General features: G+C 36.4%; 2 protein-coding genes across 8 annotated transcripts; one reads left to right on the top strand and one right to left on the bottom strand.

Moving 5' to 3' along the window:
* The first annotated feature begins 5,443 nt into the window (after positions 1-5,443).
* On the top strand, positions 5,444-17,165 carry LOC122300442 (cysteine-tryptophan domain-containing zinc finger protein 7-like). Of its 6 annotated transcripts, none has more exons than XM_043111110.1 (14): positions 5,445-5,974; positions 6,894-6,966; positions 7,063-7,190; positions 7,315-7,695; positions 7,800-9,160; positions 9,403-9,848; positions 9,935-11,820; positions 11,959-12,116; positions 13,112-13,272; positions 13,643-13,800; positions 14,532-15,273; positions 15,368-15,445; positions 15,570-15,667; positions 16,907-17,165. In XM_043111110.1, the coding sequence occupies exons 1-11, from the start codon at positions 5,870-5,872 to the stop codon at positions 14,748-14,750; spliced, it is 5,076 nt and encodes a 1,691-aa protein (XP_042967044.1). In that variant the 5' UTR covers positions 5,445-5,869; the 3' UTR covers positions 14,751-15,273; positions 15,368-15,445; positions 15,570-15,667; positions 16,907-17,165. The 6 variants fall into 6 exon arrangements, with proteins under 6 accessions (XP_042967045.1, XP_042967044.1, XP_042967043.1 ...); XM_043111109.1 differs by having other exon boundaries at positions 16,828-17,165; XM_043111108.1 differs by having other exon boundaries at positions 16,766-17,165.
* A 1,633-nt stretch (positions 17,166-18,798) lies between these two features.
* On the bottom strand, positions 18,799-22,253 carry LOC122300441 (pentatricopeptide repeat-containing protein At4g15720). Of its 2 annotated transcripts, XM_043111105.1 has the most exons (2): positions 20,394-22,253; positions 18,799-18,856 (listed from the first exon to the last, which is right to left on the bottom strand). In XM_043111105.1, coding segments are annotated over exons 1-2 (1,803 nt in total). In that variant the 5' UTR covers positions 22,196-22,253; the 3' UTR covers positions 18,799-18,855. The 2 variants fall into 2 exon arrangements, with proteins under 2 accessions (XP_042967039.1, XP_042967038.1); XM_043111104.1 differs by lacking the exon at positions 18,799-18,856 and having other exon boundaries at positions 19,956-22,253.
* Positions 22,254-22,716: the final 463 nt, after the last annotated feature.

Here is a 22,716-nt window from a genome sequence, read left to right as displayed (position 1 = left end):
AATGGCTACCAAGTGAGAGCTCTAGTAAAATTCAATCTCCAATAAGAGTATTCACGAATGAAGCTGTGGTGGCAGATCTAATAGAGAGCAGTCTGGTCGTTGGAATGTGAGTCTGTTATAGAATGAATCTAATGAAAATGATATTTCTGCAATATTGAAGATCCCTATCAATTTATTAAATTGTTCAAAAAAGTTGGTGTGGAAGGGTACTACAAATGGAATTTACTCTATGAAGAATGCATATCATTTGCATATGCATCTTCAAACTATGAAGCGAGGTGAACCTTCAAATAGGAGGGATTGTGATATGTTCTAGAAAACAATTTGGGCTCTACTAGTCACAAATGCGGGCAAGGTCTTCCTATGGCTTGCTTGTACAAATTTACTGCCAACAAAACAAAATATGTATAAAAGGAATGTTATTGCTGATCCTATATGTCCTATTTGTCTGAGGGAGGATGAAACACTAGGTCTTTTGCTGTGGTATTGTCCTACAACTACTAATGCTTGGATATTTGGAAATAAATCAATTCAAAAGGCCTCAAACACAGCTATTGAATTTGGTTAGATCTTTCAACATATGATATTAAGATGGTCAAAGCAAGATCTAGCATTGTTTGCATTTGTTGCTAGATCTTTGTGGTATAGGAGGAATAAATGGATTCATGAAGAGTTGTTTTTACATCTAGTAGGGTTATACAATCATGCTTTGAATGATTTTGTTGTGTTTCAAAATGTCTTGCAGACAATAAAACTCCCTCTCCCCCGCCACAGTCTCTGAATTTGCAATGGGAGGCTCCACTAGTTGCATGTATTAAAGTTAGTTGGGAGATAGCTACCAATCAAGACATTAACAGGATTGGTATTGGTGTGGTTATTCGTGATTATGGTGGTATGGTACTGGTTAGTCTACTGAAGCCACTGACTTTTTGCTCAAAAGCTTGCATAGCTGAATCTTGGGGTCTTCTACAAGCTGTTTTGTTATGCAAAGAAATTGGGTTGCCATCATGTTTGTTTGAAGGTGACTCACTTCAAGTTATAAATGCTATTAATGCTAAAGTTTTTGGTTCTGGAAGCATTAGTCCACTTGTATCCGATATCAAATGTTTGTTTATTGAGTCTGATTGGCAACTTAGACATGTTAACAGGAAGGCTAATAGGGTGGCACAAACATTAGCTCAAGAAGAGATGATGCTTCATTCAGAGTTGATTGACATAGATGCTATTGCGTTTTGTATCTATTCCCTTGTAATGGCTAAAAGCCAACTCTCTATGTAATTGAAGATGTTTGTTTGTTTAAAAAAAAAAAAAATTACATGTAACATATTATATTAATATGCATATAGACTATATAGTATACTATAATATATAACTATCAACTATATATAGTTTCGTATATGTTATAATTTATAATATAAAATTATTTCATATATAATTATATTTTATATAGAAAAATTATTTAAAAATATATATATACATGAATCGGTTCGGTTTGGTTCAGTTCAGCGCAAGAAAACTTAGAATCAGAACTGGACCGGTTTTGACCTTTTTAAAATGATGGAATTAGTCTTGGACCACACCGGTTTAGAATAGGACCAAATCAACAAGTTCGAGCCAGTTCTCCACTTTATTTTTTCTGTCCTAGACTGTTTATACATACCTAATTATAATAAGCAAATTTAAAAAATAAATTGCAATAATATATATTGTAATGCCCCGATCCCGGAGGTTCATAGAGTTAGCTCTTGTAACCTAAAATCATCTCCAATAACACAACTATAAATGATCCAAAGGCTCCACAAAATATAACTTAATTTATTCAAACCAAATATATTTGTTCCTCCTCCAAGATAGCATAGAAATACCTCAATAAATAAACTAAACTTCACAAACTCGGACATATCCATAACTAAAAACACAAAAATAACATAAAATAATAATTATAATAACTAAGACTCTCCAATAGATAATTGTACCCTATGTCACTTTTTCTTCTACGATCATCACCCTTGCTAACACTTCATATTCTTGACTTCCAGCTGAGGCATCAATATTATCTGAAAAATGTTGTAAAGGTAAAGGGGTGAGTTATCAATAACTCAGTAAGCAGAGAATATATATTAGTATATAAATATGAGCATTTATAAAATTCAGAATGCAGAACAAAACATTTACTTTAAGAATGTAAAAATATGAACATTTGCTTTTAGAATGTAGAATCAAAATATGTATCAAAATATCAGAGTGAAACTTTCAGAAACAATCTTATTCAAAAATCCTTTGGCATATCAAAATCTGAAACAACACATCATCATCATATCAGAACAAATGTCATGTATAACTCCTGTGGAAAGGTTGTGCATCTGTAGACAACTAAGCAGAACATAAATTACTTTATCACCAAAGTGTGCACTCAAATAGAGACCACTATTATAACTCATGGTAATGTCGTATCCACTATTATAACACGTGGTTGGGCCGTATCTATTATTATCACTCGTGGTTGGGCTATATGCTACTATTATCACCCGTGGCAAGGCCGTAACTAAACAGAGTAGAAACAAAATTAAATTTAGAATCAGAAAATCATGTCAAAAGTTTTTCAGATGTCACATCTTATCAAAATAAAGTATTGAATATTGTCATATCATCTTTAGAATCAAAACAGATCTAAAGCATATTCACATAATCATGCACAAATTTTTATATTCGCTCTTTTTACATAGTTCAAAAATAGAACGTAAAAAATAAGCTCATATCTACATCAGTTAAAACAAAAATGATTTCTCTTTTATCAGAATTCATGAGTAATGCTGAACAACTAATTGAGATTATTTTTACATTTCTTTTAAAAAATAAACATGCGTATTTTTCAAAATCAACCTCGTTTCATTTTATTTTTATACAAAGTCTAATATACGAACCCCGCTTATATGTACTTCTCAACTTTTCAGAATTTACTCACAACAGTACAAAGGAAAATCCATCGTCACCTATAGAGAAAACATGTAACTTGAATAAATCTCCAATTGAACAGTTACTATGTAATAACACCTAAAACACTTAATTTCAATTCCTCAAAAGCTCTAATTCTCTTAACCCCAAAATACTATCACTTTCTAAATTCCTCGATATCCACTTAGTATTCCTTAAAAGTAGTTTCTGTAAAAATTGTAGCCTCACCCAAACTAATTTAAAAACACAAGTCCAATGCACCTTAAAATAGTAAAACAATCTTTTGAAATAAACCCAACCTTAATATAAAAATAAACCCAACTCAAGTTAAGCCCAACATAAGATCAAAACACCTTTAACAATAGGCCCATCCCAAGCTGAAAACATCAGACTTACCAATAGTTGAACTTAAGGGTAAGACCGTAATTTACAAACTCTTGCATGTAAACCTAACAACAACTCAACGTAATAAAATCAGTCTTTATGCCAAAGAGTTGAGCGGCGGTAGCACATACCTAAGAAAGAAACTAGAACCAAAGACCCGTGGTAAAGAGGACCGATAGAGTTGGGTGGCGCGACTGAACAATGAGAAACTCAGAGGAAGAGGTGCACTGTGCGGCTGCAGTTCTACATGGCCAAACTAACAGCTCCTGTGTAGTGGTGCATCGTGCGATATCTGGGGGTGACATGCAGTGCTCGACAGCAAGGTTGGGCTGCTTACGGAGGAGGAAGAGCCGTGCTTTATTTTCTTGCTTAAAAACGTAGGTTGTTGGTGGTTTGAAAAAAAAAAAAAAAAACTTGTCCTGGTGGTGGTGCAAGGAGGTTTGCGCTTCATTTTAAGTGGATGAAAACTGGGTTGCAATGGTGCTACAATTTCACATTGAATAGGTAGTGGCTGGCGGATTTTGCGTTGGCTGGGCAGTGGCTATCACATGGTGGTTTAGCAAAGGGGAGTTACAATGGGAATGCACTAGTGTAGTGGTGATACGGGACAATTAAGAGCTGGGTTGTGGTTGAGTTGTGGCGTCGGTTTTTAAGTGGAAGGATGATGATGTGGCTTGGAGTGGCGTCGCTGTGCTTGAAGTAATTCTCGTGCGGTAACTTGGGCGGTGGTTTGGTGGTGCAGGGGCAGCGACAGGGAAAGGCTTAGCTTTGGGAGCATGGCTGGGGGCAATAACAAGGACTTGGCAGTTTCTCCACACAAGAGATAGTTTACATATATATATATATATAAATACGTGTGATTGTAAAACCCTAGAGATGAGGGAAGGAGAAACGTGCATGTGAATAGGAGTGAAGTTGTGCGTGGTGGGGAGTTTTCTAAAGATAATTGGACGATGATCGCCTAGTTTAGAACAAACGATGTGGGCCATGGGGGTGATCAAGAAGGTTTTATTTCAAATATTTGGACCCAAGTTTTAGCATAGCATATGAACTTAATAATTTCTTTGGCAACTCAATTGCTAAAAATAGCCCAACTCGTATCGCAAATTTTTTGGGCTAAAAATCCAAATAGAAAATAGGCCTACAACCTGATCGATTTAAAGCGAGTTTTTTTTGGGGGGCCGACCCGACTAGGCATCTTGTTGGTGGCAACCTGATCTGACCAACTCTGGTCAGGTCAACCCGTTTATAAGCTCTTGCGTAGATGAACCCTGCCTTTAAATTTGACTGATTTTTGCTTATCTCCCTCCCTTCTTGCTCTATTTATTCCTCGTGCAATGTTTATCATGCGTTGATGATGCCTTTGTGCCACCCTTTGAACCCTACCCTCTCGATTGTGCTTTCTCAACACCTGTCGTGACCCTCGCCTTCTCAACATTGCCTTTCTTTCTACTTGCCATCGTTTCGTTTGTCGGCTTTATGCCTTTGGATGGGTGGTTCAGAAACAAGGATGGATGGCTGTCACTATTTCTTCACAAGACCAATTTGTCGTGGCTGTTGTGGCAATCTTGGAACGTCCACAGCTTGGAGAACCTTGTGGAGTTGCTCTTCTTGGAGATCTTGCGGAAACGCCTCCGTTGCCTTACCTATCTGTCATTACCATTCATCCACCATCTGTTTTTACTAGAGCCATTAGTCGATGAGATGACGAAGGGGAGAGGGCTAGCGGATAGAGTTGATATGAAAAGGCTCACTTGATCCATTAAAGATTTTAACCTAAATATCAACCTAAAAAAAATTTATATTCCACCAAAAATAAATTTTTAAGGCCATAGCCTATTTAGAAATACTTTCTAAATTTTAAGTAAGCTTTCCAAATATTTTTATTTGAAAATAAATATTGAAAAACGAGTTTCATGTTGGACTCGGGTGTTAAATTCATACGCACGTAGTACGTATGTATGTGTATATATATAGACAGGTTTTATGATCTCTGGTGACTGGTGAGTTTCTACTTTCCTTCCTCATTAACAGGTTTTATTAAATATTTATATTCCGAAAGCACCAAATTAAAAGAAATTAAACACAAAGGAATAATTATAATAATAATAATAATAAGCGACCAAAGACCGACGACGATACCCCAGTTCTTTTTTCTGCTCTTGGTACATCAAACGAAAACCAGGCCAACAAACTGGGAGAATTCTGATTCCGGTTTCCAACGACCGGCTCGATAGCATACGCGCCGTCGGGTATCGTTTCTTGATCGTGGATTTTAATGGAGAGTTAACTGTTATTCAATTCGGTAATTGTTGATTAATCCGTCGAAATCTCAATGAGGGTCTGTGTTTCGGAGGAGGGATCAGGTTCGGCTTTGGGAGCTTTTATTTTATTTTATTTTATTATTTTTACAATCTCTTTTTGGTGTGTGCTGGGTTTGGGATTCTGTGATGCTGGACTTCAGGGAAGGATAGTGTGCTAGGGGGTGTTAGGGTTTTGGGGTTTGGGCAAGGATTAAGGTTTGGGTGGGATGGTGGATATGGAAGGGATTACCGAGCTCGAGGAAGGCGAGGCTCTCTATTTCAAGGATGACGACGATAAGAAAATTGATCCTGACATTGCTCTTTCTTACATTGTAAGGGCTTCTTCTGTGTTCCGTTGGATAATCGCTTAATTATTTTCCTTTGCAGTTAATCTTGGTTTTGAAGAAATTCTATTTCTTTTATCTATCTGTTGGTTTGAGGTTCAAGTTCTGTTGTGGGGTTTGTGGGTTCTAATGGAAAGTAACAAGTTGTTTGGTCCACGGGAAATTGTATGATCAGGAGGTTGAATATTTGGATCTTTAGCTTTTGCTTGATGTGTTACAAAAAAAGAGGAATTGTCACTTGGTACATTTTGTCATTGACCTCGTGGAGCAAAATGGAACTGGAAACTGCGTGTAAACGTTTAAATTTGATTCTTCCAGCTGTAGAAACTTTGTAGATTCTTCTTTCACAGATATAAAGATTGCATATTTATGCCCAATATGTATTTGAGTAATCCGCAAATTGTTAAGAAACTGTGGAGAAGCTCTTAATATTAGGTTCTATTCTAGGAATTTCGTTTGAAAAGGGCAAATCCTTCTGCAGATTGTTAACCTGTTCTTATTTGGAGAAACATCTGAGGGAACTTTGACCTTTTACTTTTATAAAAAACTTAAATCCCACAGTAAGGTTTCAAGACTTACTTTAGTTGATTAGATGATCTCTCGTGCTGGAAGGATGAGTAATAGAAAGTTTTTTTCACCCTTCCTTCCTTTAAATGTGTGAAAGCATTTTGGAAACTCATTATTGAATGCGATGAAAATGTTTGTTAAAGTGTGGGCATCTATAGGAAAAAACTACTTTGTATAATTAATATATGGGAACTGTATGCTGAAATTGTGACATTGACAAAGTTTACCTCAAATGCCAACGACTTGGCCTTTTTGATCATTCTGGATGTTATACATAAACTTATATATCTTAGTTTCTGTATAAATGTCATTTGTAAGAGTTTAGTTCTCTTTCATAAAGGATGAGAAGATTCAACATGTTCTCGGCCATTTTCTAAAAGATTTTGAAGGCGGGGTTTCTGCTGAGAATTTGGGTAAGTGACCTGTTATGAGAGTTGTATCTCATAGAGAGAAGTGCATTCTTTGTGCATTTGAAAATAATAATATGGGAATATTGATAAATTTGGCAGGGGCAAAGTTTGGTGCCTATGGCTCATTCTTACCTACCTATGAACGCTCTCCTTCTAAGTGGTCTCGTCCAAAGAGTCCACAAAGAAACTACAGTGCACCTAGATCTTCAAACGATCTTCCCATCAAGGTATATTGATTTTTTACTTTTAACTTTTTTGGATCTTGGTAGGAAAGAGATGTATATGGCTGACATCTAGCCAGCTGGGGGAATTCTATTTTACTTGAGAACTGTGGGTTATGTTACCGTACAGGGTGTCTCTCAGAATTTGAAAGCTCCCTCGAATATAGTCCCATATTTGAGGCTTGGGACTGCTTCCTGTAGTGCCCATCAATTGCATAATTCAAGGGTTCCTTCTGCAGATGTTTCCATCAAACAAAGTCGAGTTGCCGAGAAGAGTCCCTCAAAAGATGAAACATTCAATGGACCGGGCAATCGAACCAATCAAAGAACACTTAAAGTTCGAATAAAAGTGGGTTATGATAACTCTGGACAGAATAATGCAGCAATTTATAGTGGTCTCGGACTTGATTACTCTCCATCTTCATCAATGGGGAACAGCCTGGAGGATAGTGGAGGAACGTCACCCATATCTCAAGAGACTGTTGATAAGTCTCCCACTAGCATCATCTGGGTAATGGTTTGTTTATTATTTTATGCATATTATGTAACTTTGCCACTAGATAGAACTCAAATGGTCTGCTTATGTTTGATGCTATTTATTTATTTGCTAAACAGGAAATGACGTCCCTCCCCATTCCTAGGGGTGTACTCATATCACCTCTTCATGATAGTCTGCTTTGCTTGATGAGTAATGAAAAAGTGGATAGTGTAAGTAAACCCATGCCACCCCTCAAAGGTCATCAAGAACACTCTGCTTTGTTATTAGATGGGTCGATTTCAATGACAGGAAATAAGAAAGTGTTAAAGGAAAAAGGAATGAAATCAGTGGGGAAAAGTGAAAGACTGGTAGAATTGAAGCGTCGTAATGGTACAGATATTGAGGATGACACGACATTAGAAATGAAGAAAATACCAGTGGATGAAACCATGGAAACAAAGGAGCTTTTCTCCGGTAAGTTGAAATCCACACAGGTTTCCAAGTCAGCATTTGATGTTTGCGACTCTGTCAAACCAGCTGGTGGGGCTTCTGAAGTTTCATGGGAGAGTAACGAGGATGTTGGGAAAGATAAAATACTTTCCTCTGCATTAGTGAAAGAGGAATCTTCAGAGTCGATATCTGGCCAGGAGCGTGGCAAGAGTGAGAAGCGAAATCCTAGGAGTGGTTTAGTGGAGAAATTGAACGGAAATAAAGTGGTAAGTTCTCACAGGGATGTTTTAATTAACTGTAAGGATGATGACAATGGTCTGATAATTTCTACCTCCCTCAAAGGTTACACTGATGAGGCCAAATGTATGGAAGATCTAAATCCTCGAAAGGAGAAGGTTGGCTGCAAAGCTAAATTTCATGAAGATGATGACGTTAATGTTCCTATTAAGACAGAAAGGTTGTCATTTGAAGGCAACAACAAGTCAAAAGGCGCACAGAGTAACGGCAAGCGAGCAGCTGTTTCAACAAAGGAAAGCTTGAGTCTTCTTGCAAGTGTAGAACCACATGATAAAAAAAGTACTAGTTATGGTGTTACTGACTTTAATAGTAAAGTTCGAAGGAAAAAGTCACAGAAGGATAATAAGGGCAAAGATGGTCTTGGAGATTCAATATCGCCCATAAATTTGAAAGAGATAGATAATCCAATGGATCCAGTGGGGAGGCCTTGTGGTGATAGACCTAAAGATGCTAAACTTGATGATTTTGAAATTCAACAGAATGTGTTCTTGGATAAAAGAAAGGGAAGATCAAGTAGTAAGAAAGTTGATAAGCAGTCAGTATCTGGGGCATCTAACAAAAATACTTCAGCAGTATGTCCTATTGCAAAAAATGGACTCACTTCTGAGATGGCACCAACAATGGCAGTTCCCGTAGTTATAGAAGAACATTGGGTACAGTGTGACAGGTGTCAGAAGTGGAGGCTTCTTCCTTATGGTACAAAGCCAGAGCAACTACCTGATAAATGGTTGTGTGGCATGCTAAATTGGCTGTAAGTTTCTTCCTCCTTTTGGAGTTAACATAGCTGGGTAAACCAACATGTTGACTGTAACCAATGTAGGATCTTTTTGATAAGTAACCAATGTAGGATCTATGCGGTACTTCAGCTGAATCCTAAATAATGTTCCAAGTGCAATGCTCTTTTCTCTTTGTGAATGTGTGTGTGTGTGTGTGTGCGCATAACAGGTATGCATGTTGGTAACTTCTCATCGTGCTCTTGAATTGTTTTAACAGGCATGGTATGAACCGATGTGACATTAGTGAGGAGGAGACAACAAAGGCCCTCAATGCATTGTATCATTTACCAGTTTCTGAGAATCAGAACAACTTGCCAAATCATGTCACTGGAACTGCACTGGGAGCAGCCTTTGGTGATGTTCAACATCTTGAGGAGAGTCACCAGAATTTGAGTTCCCATGCTATCTCTAATCAAGTAAAGAAAAAACATGGTTTCAAGGAAAGAGCAAATGCAGTAACCATTGGTGGCCACTACAAGATCTCAAACTCTGCAAAGAATAAGGTACAAGAAACAGTGAAAAGCAGGAGCTTAAATGGCACAAACCAGCATCACGTAGAACCAAATCCAATGAAGAGATCTAGTTCTCAAGCTTTGAGTACATTGCGTGACTTGGTTGTGGAAAAAGACATGCTGAATCAGAGAGAAAAGCCAATTAATGGAGGTATGTGTTTCAGTTTAATAATTATATGCGGCTGTCTGACTATTTGGGAAAAGTAGGTAACTCTGTGTGTTTGGGGTCCCAAACAGCTGCAGGTGATGTGAGAAAAATAAAAATGAAAAGCAAGAGGGAGACTGATGAATATGGATGTGGAACCTCTAAGAAATCCAGGACAGATGATATGCATGCTGATAAACATCTGACATCCAAAATGGACCTTGGGAGGGTGCACATCAATTCAAGTACTGCAATGCCAACTATGGGAAGTGGAAAGGATATCCATAAATATGATGAATTTTTATCTGAAGACACAAAATGTGATGTCAATGACAAGGTGCTAGAGTCTGTTAAGAAACTGGGATACAAAGCACAGGTCTCATCTGATGGTGGGTCCTTGGGAATGCGAGTGTCTAGCAAAAAAGATGCGTCTGTGAAGAAAAGGAAAATGAAGAATCAGGAGTATAATGAAAATGAGATAGATACATTTCAAAATTCTATACCTGATGGCAGGGTATATGAGAAAGAAGTAAGTAGTGAAAGTGGATTCAGGAAGGACAAGAAGTTCAGATTCTCAAAGAATCAGGTGAAGGAGTCTAGCACTAGTGATGCAGATGATAAGTCAAACAAAAAAGGTAAGATGCCAGGAATTATCTTGTCAGACATTAGAGATCATCCGGTTGGTTTGCAAGAATCTAGGAGAAATGATAAGGACCAGCAGCTCCGGAAACATAAAAAGAAGATTGCGTTGGAACAGACTCAGAAAGTTGTGGATTCATTGAGGAGGGATTTGGGATCTGGACAGGTTTCAGTGGCAGCCAATTCAAGCTCTTCAAAGGTTTCAGGATCCTATAGGACTAGAGCCAATGTTGAAGACATGAAAGGCTCTCCTGTGGAGTCAGTTTCATCTTCTCCTTTGAAGTCCTCTAATTTAGCAAGAGGGGACTTTGCAGACAATGCTGGGAAAGATGATGCAATGAATACTGGTCTCCCTGGCACAGGTGATTTCAGAAGATGCTCAGATGGGGACAGTAATGCTGTGATGAATCTTGCTGGGACTGTGATTCATTCTGAATCCTATAAAGTTTCTGCACTAGAGTATATGAATAGAGATGCTAGTCACCAATTCAGTGGTAAAGCCAAGCCTTTTTCTGACATTGGGAATAGCCATTTGCTTAATGGCACTGTTGATATTGTTGAGCAAAATGTCCAGTTCCTCAATGATGTGCATGCTCCAGAACATAGCTATGATGAGGTTCAAGTGAAGAAGAACCACTGTGACAATGCAGTTCTGCAGAAATCTGGAAAGGATACCCCCTCGCGATCTAGGGGCAAGAGCAGCAGTTCCATGTCTGAGTTTGATAGAGATAAGATAAATGTTTATGAGACAACAGCTGATGTTAAAGACAGTTCTCCCAAAAACCCTAGCATTAAGTTTGCCAAGGACGAGAAGAATCATGTTAGTCACAGTAATTCTTTAGGACAATGGTCAGGTGAGAGTCGAATTGACACCAAGTTAAAAGAAAAAGAGCATGATGGTTCAGATATGAAAATGGATGCTCCATGTAGGAAAAATGGGAAGCTTGGCCCTGAACAGAGCCTGATTCAGGATTTTGAGGGTGAAAGTAAAGCTGACTCGACAAAACGAGCACTAAGAAATGGGAAATCTAAGTTCTTGCTTTCTTATGGTGATGGTAAACTAGAAAAAATAACCCTGGGTTGTGGACCTGTACCAGGACTCCAGAAATTGGATGTATGTCCTGTTCGTGCACCTGGTGATGTGTCAAAGGCATTAAAAGATTCGGGGAATGTTGATAACAATGGAGTTGAACACAGTTTGGGACATCATCTGCCTGATAGCCAAGGGGTTAGAGATATCAATGCCTCAAGTCCTGTGAGAATGATTTCCTCCAGCCAGGCTGCTATAAACACCCTGAAAGAAGCCAAAGTTCTTAGAGACACTGCAGATCGTCTTAAGGTTCCTGTCATACTCATATTATCTTCTTTTTGTTAAGTAGCTTAATCTTATTATCTGTTTACCTTTTGTTTTCCTATGTTTGATATTTTGTGTTTCCTATTATTCTAACTCTTGAAATGGTTTCAATATCTTTCACAGAGCTCTTGCTTTGGTTTTGAAAGTAATGAGGCTTACTTCCAGGCTGCCTTAAAGTTTCTTCAAGGAGCTTCACTTCTAGAAACTTGCAATGGTGAGAGTGGCAGAAAAGGGGAGATGAACCCAATCCAAGCATATGGCACTGCAGCTAAACTTTGCGAGTAAGTGACACTTGAAAGTTTTGAGAAAACACACTTTCCTCCTGAGTTTGCTTTTATTGTTTTATAGTAAATTACTTTTTCTACCTATGAACTGCCACCCATTTTGCAATGTACATCCCAAATTGCAAAATGTTGCAATATGCTCCCTAAACTACCAACGGCTTTGTTGTGCACTATCTATTAAGATCTGACCTGTAAGTTGAACGTGACGTAATCTTAATGGGCAGATCTTAATGACTATGCGCATCAAAACCTATTGGTAGTTTATGGTGCACATTGCAAACGGGGGTAGCAATTCAGGGATGCAAAGGGCAATTACTCCCCTTTTTTCCCATGTATTAAGGAGAAAATTGTGATTAGAACATATTAAAATATTGGGATTAAAGAAATCTTTTTCATATGAACTAGCCTGTGGACTTAAGCATGACTTTTAGAGGATTAAATTTTTCAATACGAGCCGTATCATGTTTTAATAGTTTGTTTGTACCGTAAACACTGGAAGACGAACTGAACGACTTAGACTAGCTTAAGCTTATTAATTGTTCAAACCAAGCCTGAGGAGATGACATTTAACAGGCTTATTTGTAGTCTAAACATCAGAAGACGAACCCAGCTGCTTAAGCTTGGCTTCATTTGTGGGATACTCAAGCTAAGTTCAATACTCTTTCTGAGCTGGGACCCATCAGCTGGATATTTGGCTTGTCTTAGCTCAGCCACATATTTGACCATGTCCGTTATGGTTCCAAATTTTAACTCTTGGTGATTAGTTTTTGGTTATTTTGATTAGTGATCTCAGCGATAGCCCAATTATGTCATTAACTTTAGAGCTGGACGTTGTTAGTATTTTTTTTTTCCCATAGTGAGAAAGTTATTGCAAATCAACACAGTTGCAGCACAATAACAAGTGTGATTCTCACAGCACTACTATTTTAAAGATCTAATTTCTGTTCCACCTGCCTGTCTGGGGTTATATGCTGAACCTTGTGTTTCTCCAGACTCTGTGCTCTTCAATATGAAACACGCCTAGAGATGGCTGCTGCTGCTTTGGCCTACAAATGCTTGGGGGTGGCATACATGAGGGTGGTTTATTGTAAACATTCTAGCATAAGCAGAGATCGGCATGATTTGCAAGCAACTTTACAAGTGGTTCCTCAAGGTAATAAATTAAGGGCATGTAACAGCTATATTTTCAGGCTTGTTTGGGCTCATATATCATACAATAAATTGTCAACTTTGGGTGTAGTTTACACCTTTTTTTTTTAAATGATGTCTACGCACTCTTTTGCCAAACTGCTATTGATATCTATTTTTCCAAAGAATGTCGATTATCTTTTTGTAAATTTTGAAAAATATTTTGTGTAATAAAACATAGTATGAGGCTAATTAATCTAACTATAACCACTTATAAAAAATACTAATAAAAAAAATTTATTTTTGTGTAATTAAGTAAAAGGAAGGATGCATGCATGCTCCTAAAAGTGATGTAAATAAATTATATAACTGTCTTTGTTTACCCATTCATTTAGGTGAATCTCCATCATCTTCTGCTTCAGATGTTGATAACTTAAACAATCAGACGACTGTGGATAAGGGTAGTTTATCTAAAAATACTGCTTCTCATGTTGCTGGAAACCAAACCATTGCTGCTCGAAACCGCCCAAATTTTGTTCGGCTGCTTGAATTTGTAAGTTGATTAATCTTCTGTAAAATAACCGCTTTATTTCATATAAATTGTCCATTATTTTGTCGAGGAGCTTTTAATGAATATATTCGTCATTTATGCTTGGGCTCTTGCCTATTGTCCCTTGTACTTGGGCTTTGCCTATTCTCATTAATAAAGTTTATTTTTAACTGATTAAAAAAAACTTGGGCTCTTGCCTATTCTCACAATCAATAAAATTCTGTTTACCGATGAAAAATGGATATGTTCACCATTTGTTTTGGAGTCTTGATTCTTAGTACCATATTTTGATGCTGGGTTGAAGTGTTGGAAATACAAATGAGAATGGTCCAGCACGTGCATTGTAGAACATATTCTCCTTGGAACAAAGGATTGCACTGATGGAGATATAGAGTTAAAATAACCATTTTTTTTTTGCCTGAAAGGTTTTGATGTAGGCTGTTTATGTTTTTAAAAATTCGTGAATGATATTTTTTATATCATCCAAATTCTCTAAATTTGGTTTCCCATAATTCTTGATAGTCCAATGTAATGCAGTGCAATATTCCATCCTTTGTAGATTCATATTAAGATTAAATTAGTTTTCATTAAAGATTATGGATGGGTAGATTATACGGTGGTTGGATGTATCATACAGAACAATGGATGCTATCTCTTCTGGGCTTTTTGTTCATATCTTGTGAAGACTATGTTTGGCATGTAAGATTAAAATTTACCATTTGATTGTTCTGCAGACACAGGATGCAGAGTCTGCTATGGAGGCCTTTAGAAAATCCCATAATGCAATTGCAGCCACTAATGTAAGCTTGGAAGAGGAACAAATAAGGGATTGTGTTACTTCTGTTAAGAGGGTCCTTGATTTCAGCTTCCAAGATGTAGAGGAACTAGTACGTTTGGTTCGGATCGCAATGGAGGCAATAAGTCGTTCAAGTTTTAGTGGCGCGAGAGAATAAGTGAACCCTATATATATATTTTTTCCAGTTTGTTTCCAATAGTGAGTGGGCATCAGGAGAAATAAGGGGAAAAAGATGCATACATAGACCTGCCATTGGAAACCTGCAAAGAGACAGGTTGCAGAATGTTCATTACCCCTCTGTACATGTGTACAAAGTGAGATTAGCAAATTTTGTAACGTATTTTTGAATGTTCACCTAGTTCTTGACATGGACAAGGGCAAGGCATTCTCACCCTCAAGTTTCATGGGTTGGGAAAAGAGGCATGGAATTGTTACTTGTTCGTTAACACAATTTGGAGGTTATGTATTAGCCTGTTCTACATATTCTTTTGGCCCATTGATTGGAGCTTGAGGGGAAAAAAATATTTACAGAGATATGAAATTGTATAGGCAACCATTTTGAGGAGGTTGAATCCTGATATAGTGATGGTCAGTCAATTTTCTGTGAAGTACTTCATTTTTAATGTCATTTGTCGAAATTTAAGGGAACGGAAATCCAAAGAAATAATAAGAATCTGCGGGTATGTAATCTTTCATTTCTTTAAAATGGCATTTTCTGAGGAGCTCCTGTTTCTATTCCTTTCTTTTTGGTGAATAATGTATACTTATGTACAGGTGTTACTTCTTTAGCTTCCCGTTGATTCTGTTGGATCTGGTTAGTGGTTCACATGTCAATTAATTTCCACTGCTAAGGTTTGGAAAGTTTTAATCTTTTATTGCAAGGTTAATTTGATTTCTTATCGAGAAAAAAATTGATTTCCTATTGCAATTTTTTTTTTTTCACTTTACGTATATTTATGTGGTTTATACATGACAGGGTGGTATTGGTTTCTTTTGACAACAATTGAGTAAATAGATGCTTGGATGAGGACACAAATATTCCAGTTCTTGCTAGCAGTAGTCCTGCATAGATATGTAAGAGCTCAAGCCATATTGTCTTTCTTTCTTGCAATAAATGTGGCATTTAGGGATTGGAACAATGTAAGTTCCTACGAGGAACAGATTGGAGGTACTTTTACCTTTATTAATTTGTCCTTTTCAGTTGAGATAGAGTTTTGATTTGTGTTCAATCTTATTCTCATTAATGTTATGCTTACCTTTTTTTATTATCTTCGTACAAGAAATCTAATCTTACTTCTGTCGAGTGCTTCTCCTTCCCTAATATTCAGTTTTAATTGAACCTGATATTATGCAGTGGAAATTCCCCATCCTCCCCCCTCCCTCTTTTTTTTCTCCCTCTCTCTCTGCAATCAAGTTTCCCCATGATTAGACAGCCCAGGCCAGTTAAGTTTCAGTGGCTTAAGTTTTTGAGAAAATAATGTCTGTCAACTTGAGTTACGTTTTTGCCACTATTATTAGCAAGTGTAGAGAATTTTGTATTGGAGATGCATGCCAACTATTGATGAATAGATATTTTACCTACCTATATCTGTAGTGTCCACAACCAAGTTTACTCGTAAGAAAAAAGATATATCTGTAAGGACCACAGCCGAGTCTTTGGTGTTATGTGTGGATAACAAAAATGTATTGATATAACTGCTACAAAGGATTATTAATTGGGGGGTATCATTTCATTGCAAGATCTATGATTGAGGAGAAGAGTAATGGAAAACTGATCTTGGAAATTCAGAGGTGACAGGATGAGAGTGGGTTACATATTTTATGCTTGGATCATTCTTCCATGGTAACCCTGTTTCTGCTCTTCCCTAAGGACTTATAATTCTTATTTCACACAATGATGTTCTGTGTGGGTGTGTTTTGTGAAGCACAACTGCTCCATGTAGTTGTACAGAAGTAGCAACTCCTAGGAATTTAGTGGTGGTGGTGTTCGGTTTTTCCTTTTCCTAGTTGCCTTTTTCTATTATTCGGACTAGCAAGTATCTGGAATATGTTGGACTTGGTTCACAGTCTTGCTTATATTGCTGTTATTAGTGTAGACAGAGTATTGCACATTCAGAATCTTGCGAAGTGATGGAAACATTGACGAAGGTTTTGATTTTACGTTTGTCATAGAATTGAATTTCGTGAATGTATCTGTCCTGTGGTGAGGGGGAACATCATTGCTTCTCTTGCAGTTGGTTGTTCAGTAGCTGGTAGTTAAGCAGAATCTATGCAACGAATATGATTGTTAAGCTGGCAGAATGTTGGTTTTAGGTTAATGAATGGGTGCATTGACTTGATGACAAGCAGCTGCGAGTACCGATGAACAGATTTCACATAGGCTCTCCCTGTTTCTATCTAAATTTCCACTCCTATTTATGTATCATTCGTTTCAGTATAGAATCTGTAGATTGTAATAAAAGCACAGCTCGAAGTGCATTTCTGTTCTAAGAAGGCTATGCACAAAAGCGGTTGATGTATAGTTTACATGATAAAAGAATCAAAGCTTTTTTGGTCGCTAAAGCTTTTTCCTTCCCTTCTTTTCTATATCATGGTTTTGTAGTGACCCCAGGTATTATTTGTTTAAAACAAGTGAAACTTGTGTACCTTGTATTCTGATTGTGAAATTTGTATTTAGATGGAACCCTTGGGATTGGCTATTTGTGGATGAGAACTGCTTACATACATAAAGAGATTATACAAAATAAACCCACAAACGAGATTATACAAAATAAACTCACAAATTGATGTGGCTCGATGGAATTCATTATATCTGCTTTGTAATAAAAGTAATTTTATAATCTGACGTACCACATCAAGTCACATCAGTTTGTAAGTTTACTTGTGTGTAATTCATTTATTGCTGAAGTATTTTCCTTTGTGAATTACGTTCAATATAGCAAGGAGTGGTTAATCTGATGGTGGTGGTTGTCTCAGATATATAATCAACAACAAAGTGTCTTATGAACTCTAGCCTAAAACATGTTGAGAAGTTTGTTTATATACAGTGGAGAGCATGTCATGGATGATGAATATCAATAGTTTGATTTGTTCATGGTTTTTGCATGGGGTTTGTAGTTTCATCATGCATCAAGATTCAAAACAAAGCCTATACAAGCTGATTTAGAATTGTTGGAATAGTAGTGAAATGGTTGAAGTTAAGATGTTTTATTGGGTTTTGAAAAATAAGAGAGAAAATTCAATAAAAATTGAATAAAAATACTATAAAATTAAAAATTTGTTTTAATATAATTTATATATGTATATATTTTTGGAAATTTGTAAAAGATGTATTTGGTTTTGTGTTTTGTCATGAAATTTGGAAAAACTGTATTGGTTTTTGTTTTTGAATAATGATTAAATGAAAAAGTAGAAAATTTAAAATTGATAAGTATTTCGTGTTTAAGTGGTGTTTAGAAATGAAATTATAAGAAATTTTGAAAATTTAGAGAATTCTTTGCCTGTCACGTGCCTTAAGTGAACAATTCCAACGTTAACCAGAATTCTTGAATTATTTCCAAGGTAGTAGTGAGCTCAGATTTAGATCAAATAAAAAAAAGTTAAAACTGGGGAAAAAAGATGAAAGAAAACAAGAAAAGATCCAGAATTTGGTCTTTGCTGCTTTGTATGATCAATTCCCTTTACATGGCAACTTCTTTCTATCTGTCACACGGCATGCAGTTGATGTTCCCAGAAGGGTGAAATACAGACAAGAAAAAGAATTTGCGCACATATTGTTACCAAAAATTCCGTGTGAAAGTTATTTTTGTGTACTTTTTTTACAATCTATTAATATGATTGACTGCATCATTTTTTTAATATAAAATAATGTTGCCCAGATGACTAACACAAGAGGGAGGGTGAATTGAGTTGTATTAAAAAAAATAACAATTATAAATCAAATATATAATATAAAATATAAACAAAATATGAAATAACAATAAATATAAAGAGTAAGGGTAAGAGAGAAGCAAACTCAGTATGTTAACGAGGTTTGGCCCCACTGCCTACGTCCTCGCCTCAAGCTACCCCTTGAGGATTTCCAAATTCACTATTCAACCTCCTTCAGGTGAAGATAGAAACCTATTACACCTTTGAACAACACCGCTACAAAGGATCCGTGTAGAACACCCTCTACACTTGCAATCACCTTACAAGTGGTTATTCAACTATTCCCCGTATAGAATACTTTCTACACGTACAAGGGTTATACACACCATTTTTCTGATACAAAAATTGATAGTGGGTAGATTATCAGAAAATACTCCTCAATGAGTGAAATAAGAACAATACAACACAAACTATATCTCTCAAAATGAATAAGGATTAAGGCTCAATGCTTAGAGAATAGAGAATGAAAGCTTTGAATGAATGTTGTATGCTCTGGATGTTGTGAATGTGAAGCTCTCAAATGATCTATTTATAGGCATATGAGACTTCATATTTAAATTTAAAAAGATTCACATGTCAAAGACAACATCATTCATTTTTTCAAAAAATTCAAATAAAAAGTTCATCTTTTTCAATTGTCAAAGACAACATCATTCACTTTTTCAAAAAAATCAAACCTAATGTTTTACTTTTGGCATATGACAAAATGAGCACACTTTCATTTTCAAAAAATTCAAACCTAATCTTTTACTTTTTGCATATGAAAAAAGGAGCACACTTTCATTTTCAAAAAATTCAAACCTAATCTTTTACTTTTTGTATAAGTCTAAAAAAGCATCAATCACTTTTGAAAATATTCAAATAAAACATGCACATGTGAAAGATGACAATCAATCATCTTTAATATTTTCAAAGTTCAACTCTTTAATCAAGGCATGCACATGCAAAAGATGACAATCAATCATCTTTCAAAATTTTCAAATTTAATTTTCAAAAATATTCATGCACATGTGGAAAATGTATTTTAATGCTTTATGATAAAATATTAATTTTGAGCATTAATCCTAATTTCGAATTTTGAAGAGATTTACAACATTACTCTATAATTTTAATGTGAACTTGTTCCCTTCTTACTCATGCTTGTTTCCTTGATGTGCTTGACTCCATTGTGTAAACAACTTGAGCTTGAGACTTCTTTATTCTTTGAATTCATTTGTTATCATTAAAATCCATGTGTAAATATATAATTACATAAAACTTGAAATCTTGGATTCAACAAATAACTACTTTGGCCAATCATATTAATAGAGTGTGCATAGAATATGCAAAAGTAACTACCGTATGTAACATAACAAAAGCATGTACACAAGCAAATTACTGGTCTTGCACGTATAGAGAAGAAAGAAACATTGACAGACTAATTCCCAATCTCTTAGAGAACTGATATTATTTGTGATTCTAACACTTACAAGTCAATGCATAACCACAAAATTACTTGTGAAATCCATTAAATTTATACAAAAAAAAAAAAAAAAGAAAAAGAAAAAGAAGAAGAAGAAAGAAAGAAGTCAAAACTCATAATTTTGTAAGTTAGCTGATGTGGCAGAATTTGACATCTAGAATATGTTAACAAGTGAACTTGTCAGTAAAAATTCTATCATTTGGACATCTTTTGCTTGGATGCAATTAAGATCTCATGTCTAGTACAAGTGGTTATCATCTGACCATGGGCATGGAATTGGACTATTGTCAAACTTTTTGGGTGGCTTTTTTCGAAATTTTGATTGTGTTAAGGAGTAGATTTTAAGAGTATACATGCACGTATAGATTCAATAATAATCTAAACTTTGTGATATTGGTTGATCATTACCAGAAATCTCTGCAAGTGCATGACCCTTTGTCAAAATGATGAAATCTGTTCACATCTCTCACCATAAAATCCCTCTCAACGATATCGCTAATAAGCTTGAAAGCCTCGTGACAGTCTCTACACATTCTCAAGTTCTTCATCACTCTGATTGTAACTCCTTTAGGGATGTTTATCAATCCAAAAGCCAAGGCCAATCTTTCACTGTGCAGACCCACAATTTCTTCTTTGGCCTCCTCTTCCACATCGACAAAAACCAACCCTATACTCCCTCCCACATAGCCTCTTTCCTTCATTCTCTCCTCCAACTCTCTCAACAGACCCACAAGTTTATTCCCCTGTGGACATGAAGCTACATCTCCAGCATAGAACACATAACTTGAATCCTTAATCTCAACCCAGCTACAACCAGGTTCCTTGTAAACTCCAGTACGCTTCATTTCAGACCGTAGGCTGTGAACATTCTCCCACTGCCCAGCCAATGCATAAGCATTTGATAATGTAACATATGCACCAGATACTTGTTGATTGGATTCTATTAGCCGCTTACTGGCTTCAACTGCAATATCAACCCTGCCATGAAGCCTGCTAGCTGAAAGAAGTGTACCCCACAACAAAGCCCCTTCATCAGATTCTACCTGGATAGATTTTGCTAATTGGTAGGCCTCCTCAAGACGACCTGTTCGACCAAGCATATCAACAACACATGTATAGTGCTTGGCATCAGGAATGATCCCGTGTTTTACATGCATGGATTTCAAGTGTTCAAGGCCTTCATCAACGAGCCCTGAGTGGCTACAAGCATGTAAGATCCCAACAAAGGTGATGTCGTTGGGTTTTATTCTTCTATCAATCATTTCTTCAAAGAGATCGAGGGAGGTGTTACCAAGTCCGTACTTTGCAGCACCTACAATCATCGAAGTATATGAAATCACAGAAGGATTTCGAATCCTCCTGAATACCTTTTCTGAATAACTAACAGATCCACATTTGGCATACATGTCCACGAGTGCACTTGCAACCACATCATTTGAATCATGGCTACGACGAATCACAGTTCCATGTGCGACTTTCCCAGAAACTAGTCTACCCAAGCTTGCGCAAGCATTGATTACACTGGCCAACATAAAGTGATTTGGATGGTCCAACATCAATACACCGAATTCTCTAAAAATTTGGAGCGCATGATGGCCTTGTGCGTTCTGGGCATATGCGGTGATCATTGAAGTCCAAGAAACAACATTCCTACAACTCATCAAGTCAAAAACCCGTCGAGCTTCATCAACGTCATTGCATTTCCCATACATATCAACAAGTGAAGAACAAACAACAAGGTTAGAGCGAAAACCCAATATTTCGACATGCGCATGGACTGTTTTACCTACTTGTAGATCAGCAAGAATCGAACAAGCATTAATCATAGTAGCAAAAGTAAAATCATTAGGCACGACCGAACTTCTGTACATTTCCCGAGAGAGACTGAGAGCCATTTGGGGTTGACCCGCATCAACATAGCCCGCCATAAGTGACGTCCACGATACAACGTTGGGTGCGGGCATTTCATCGAACAATTTACGTGCATCGTTGATTTTTTGGAGTCTCACGTAGCAATTAATCAGATGGTTGCTGGTGAAGGTGTCGTTCAAGAAACCGGACTTGAAAACGTTGGAATGTGCCGAGGTTGCGGATACGATATCGTTGCAATTTCGAAGTTGCCGTTGAATGCAATAAAAAAATTCCGTATGAAAATTTGACAGTTCGTTCCGAAGGGCAAAAACGACATTTTGATTCAACGGCTTCTTCATCAGTCACAGGGAATGGCACTCTTTTTTTTTTTCTTTATTCTCGTCAATGACGTACTCTTTTTTATTAAACTCCTGACAATTTAACGGTGAAAATGGCTTGAAAAAGAGTTTTGTTAGGAATAGGTGAGGTTATGAATTAATTTACGCATTAATATTAATTTTTTTATGAAAAATAATATTTACTTCTACTTAACAACTTGTATATAACTATGTAGTAAAATAATATTATTTTAAATTTTACTTTGAATTTTCTTTTGATTTGATGTGTTTAAATATAATAAAAAAATATTATTATATTTAAAATTGTGTATAAATTATGTATCGTTACATTTCATTCATATTCAAAATTTAAATTAGTACTGTTTTAAATAAAATTAATTTTTGACCAATTACGTTAGATTAATGCACATATTAATACACAATTATACTTACAATTAAATTTTTTTTCTAAAAAAAATAATACAATTATAATTGTACTGCTTAAAACAATGCACTTTTGGCACGTGGACACACATCGGAAA

This window comes from Carya illinoinensis, chromosome 2, assembly GCF_018687715.1.
Source record: "Carya illinoinensis cultivar Pawnee chromosome 2, C.illinoinensisPawnee_v1, whole genome shotgun sequence".
In the NCBI taxonomy this organism is placed as follows: domain Eukaryota; kingdom Viridiplantae; phylum Streptophyta; class Magnoliopsida; order Fagales; family Juglandaceae; genus Carya; species Carya illinoinensis.
Note: the sequence above shows the minus strand (reverse complement) of the source record. Positions and strands in the feature narration are given on the sequence as shown.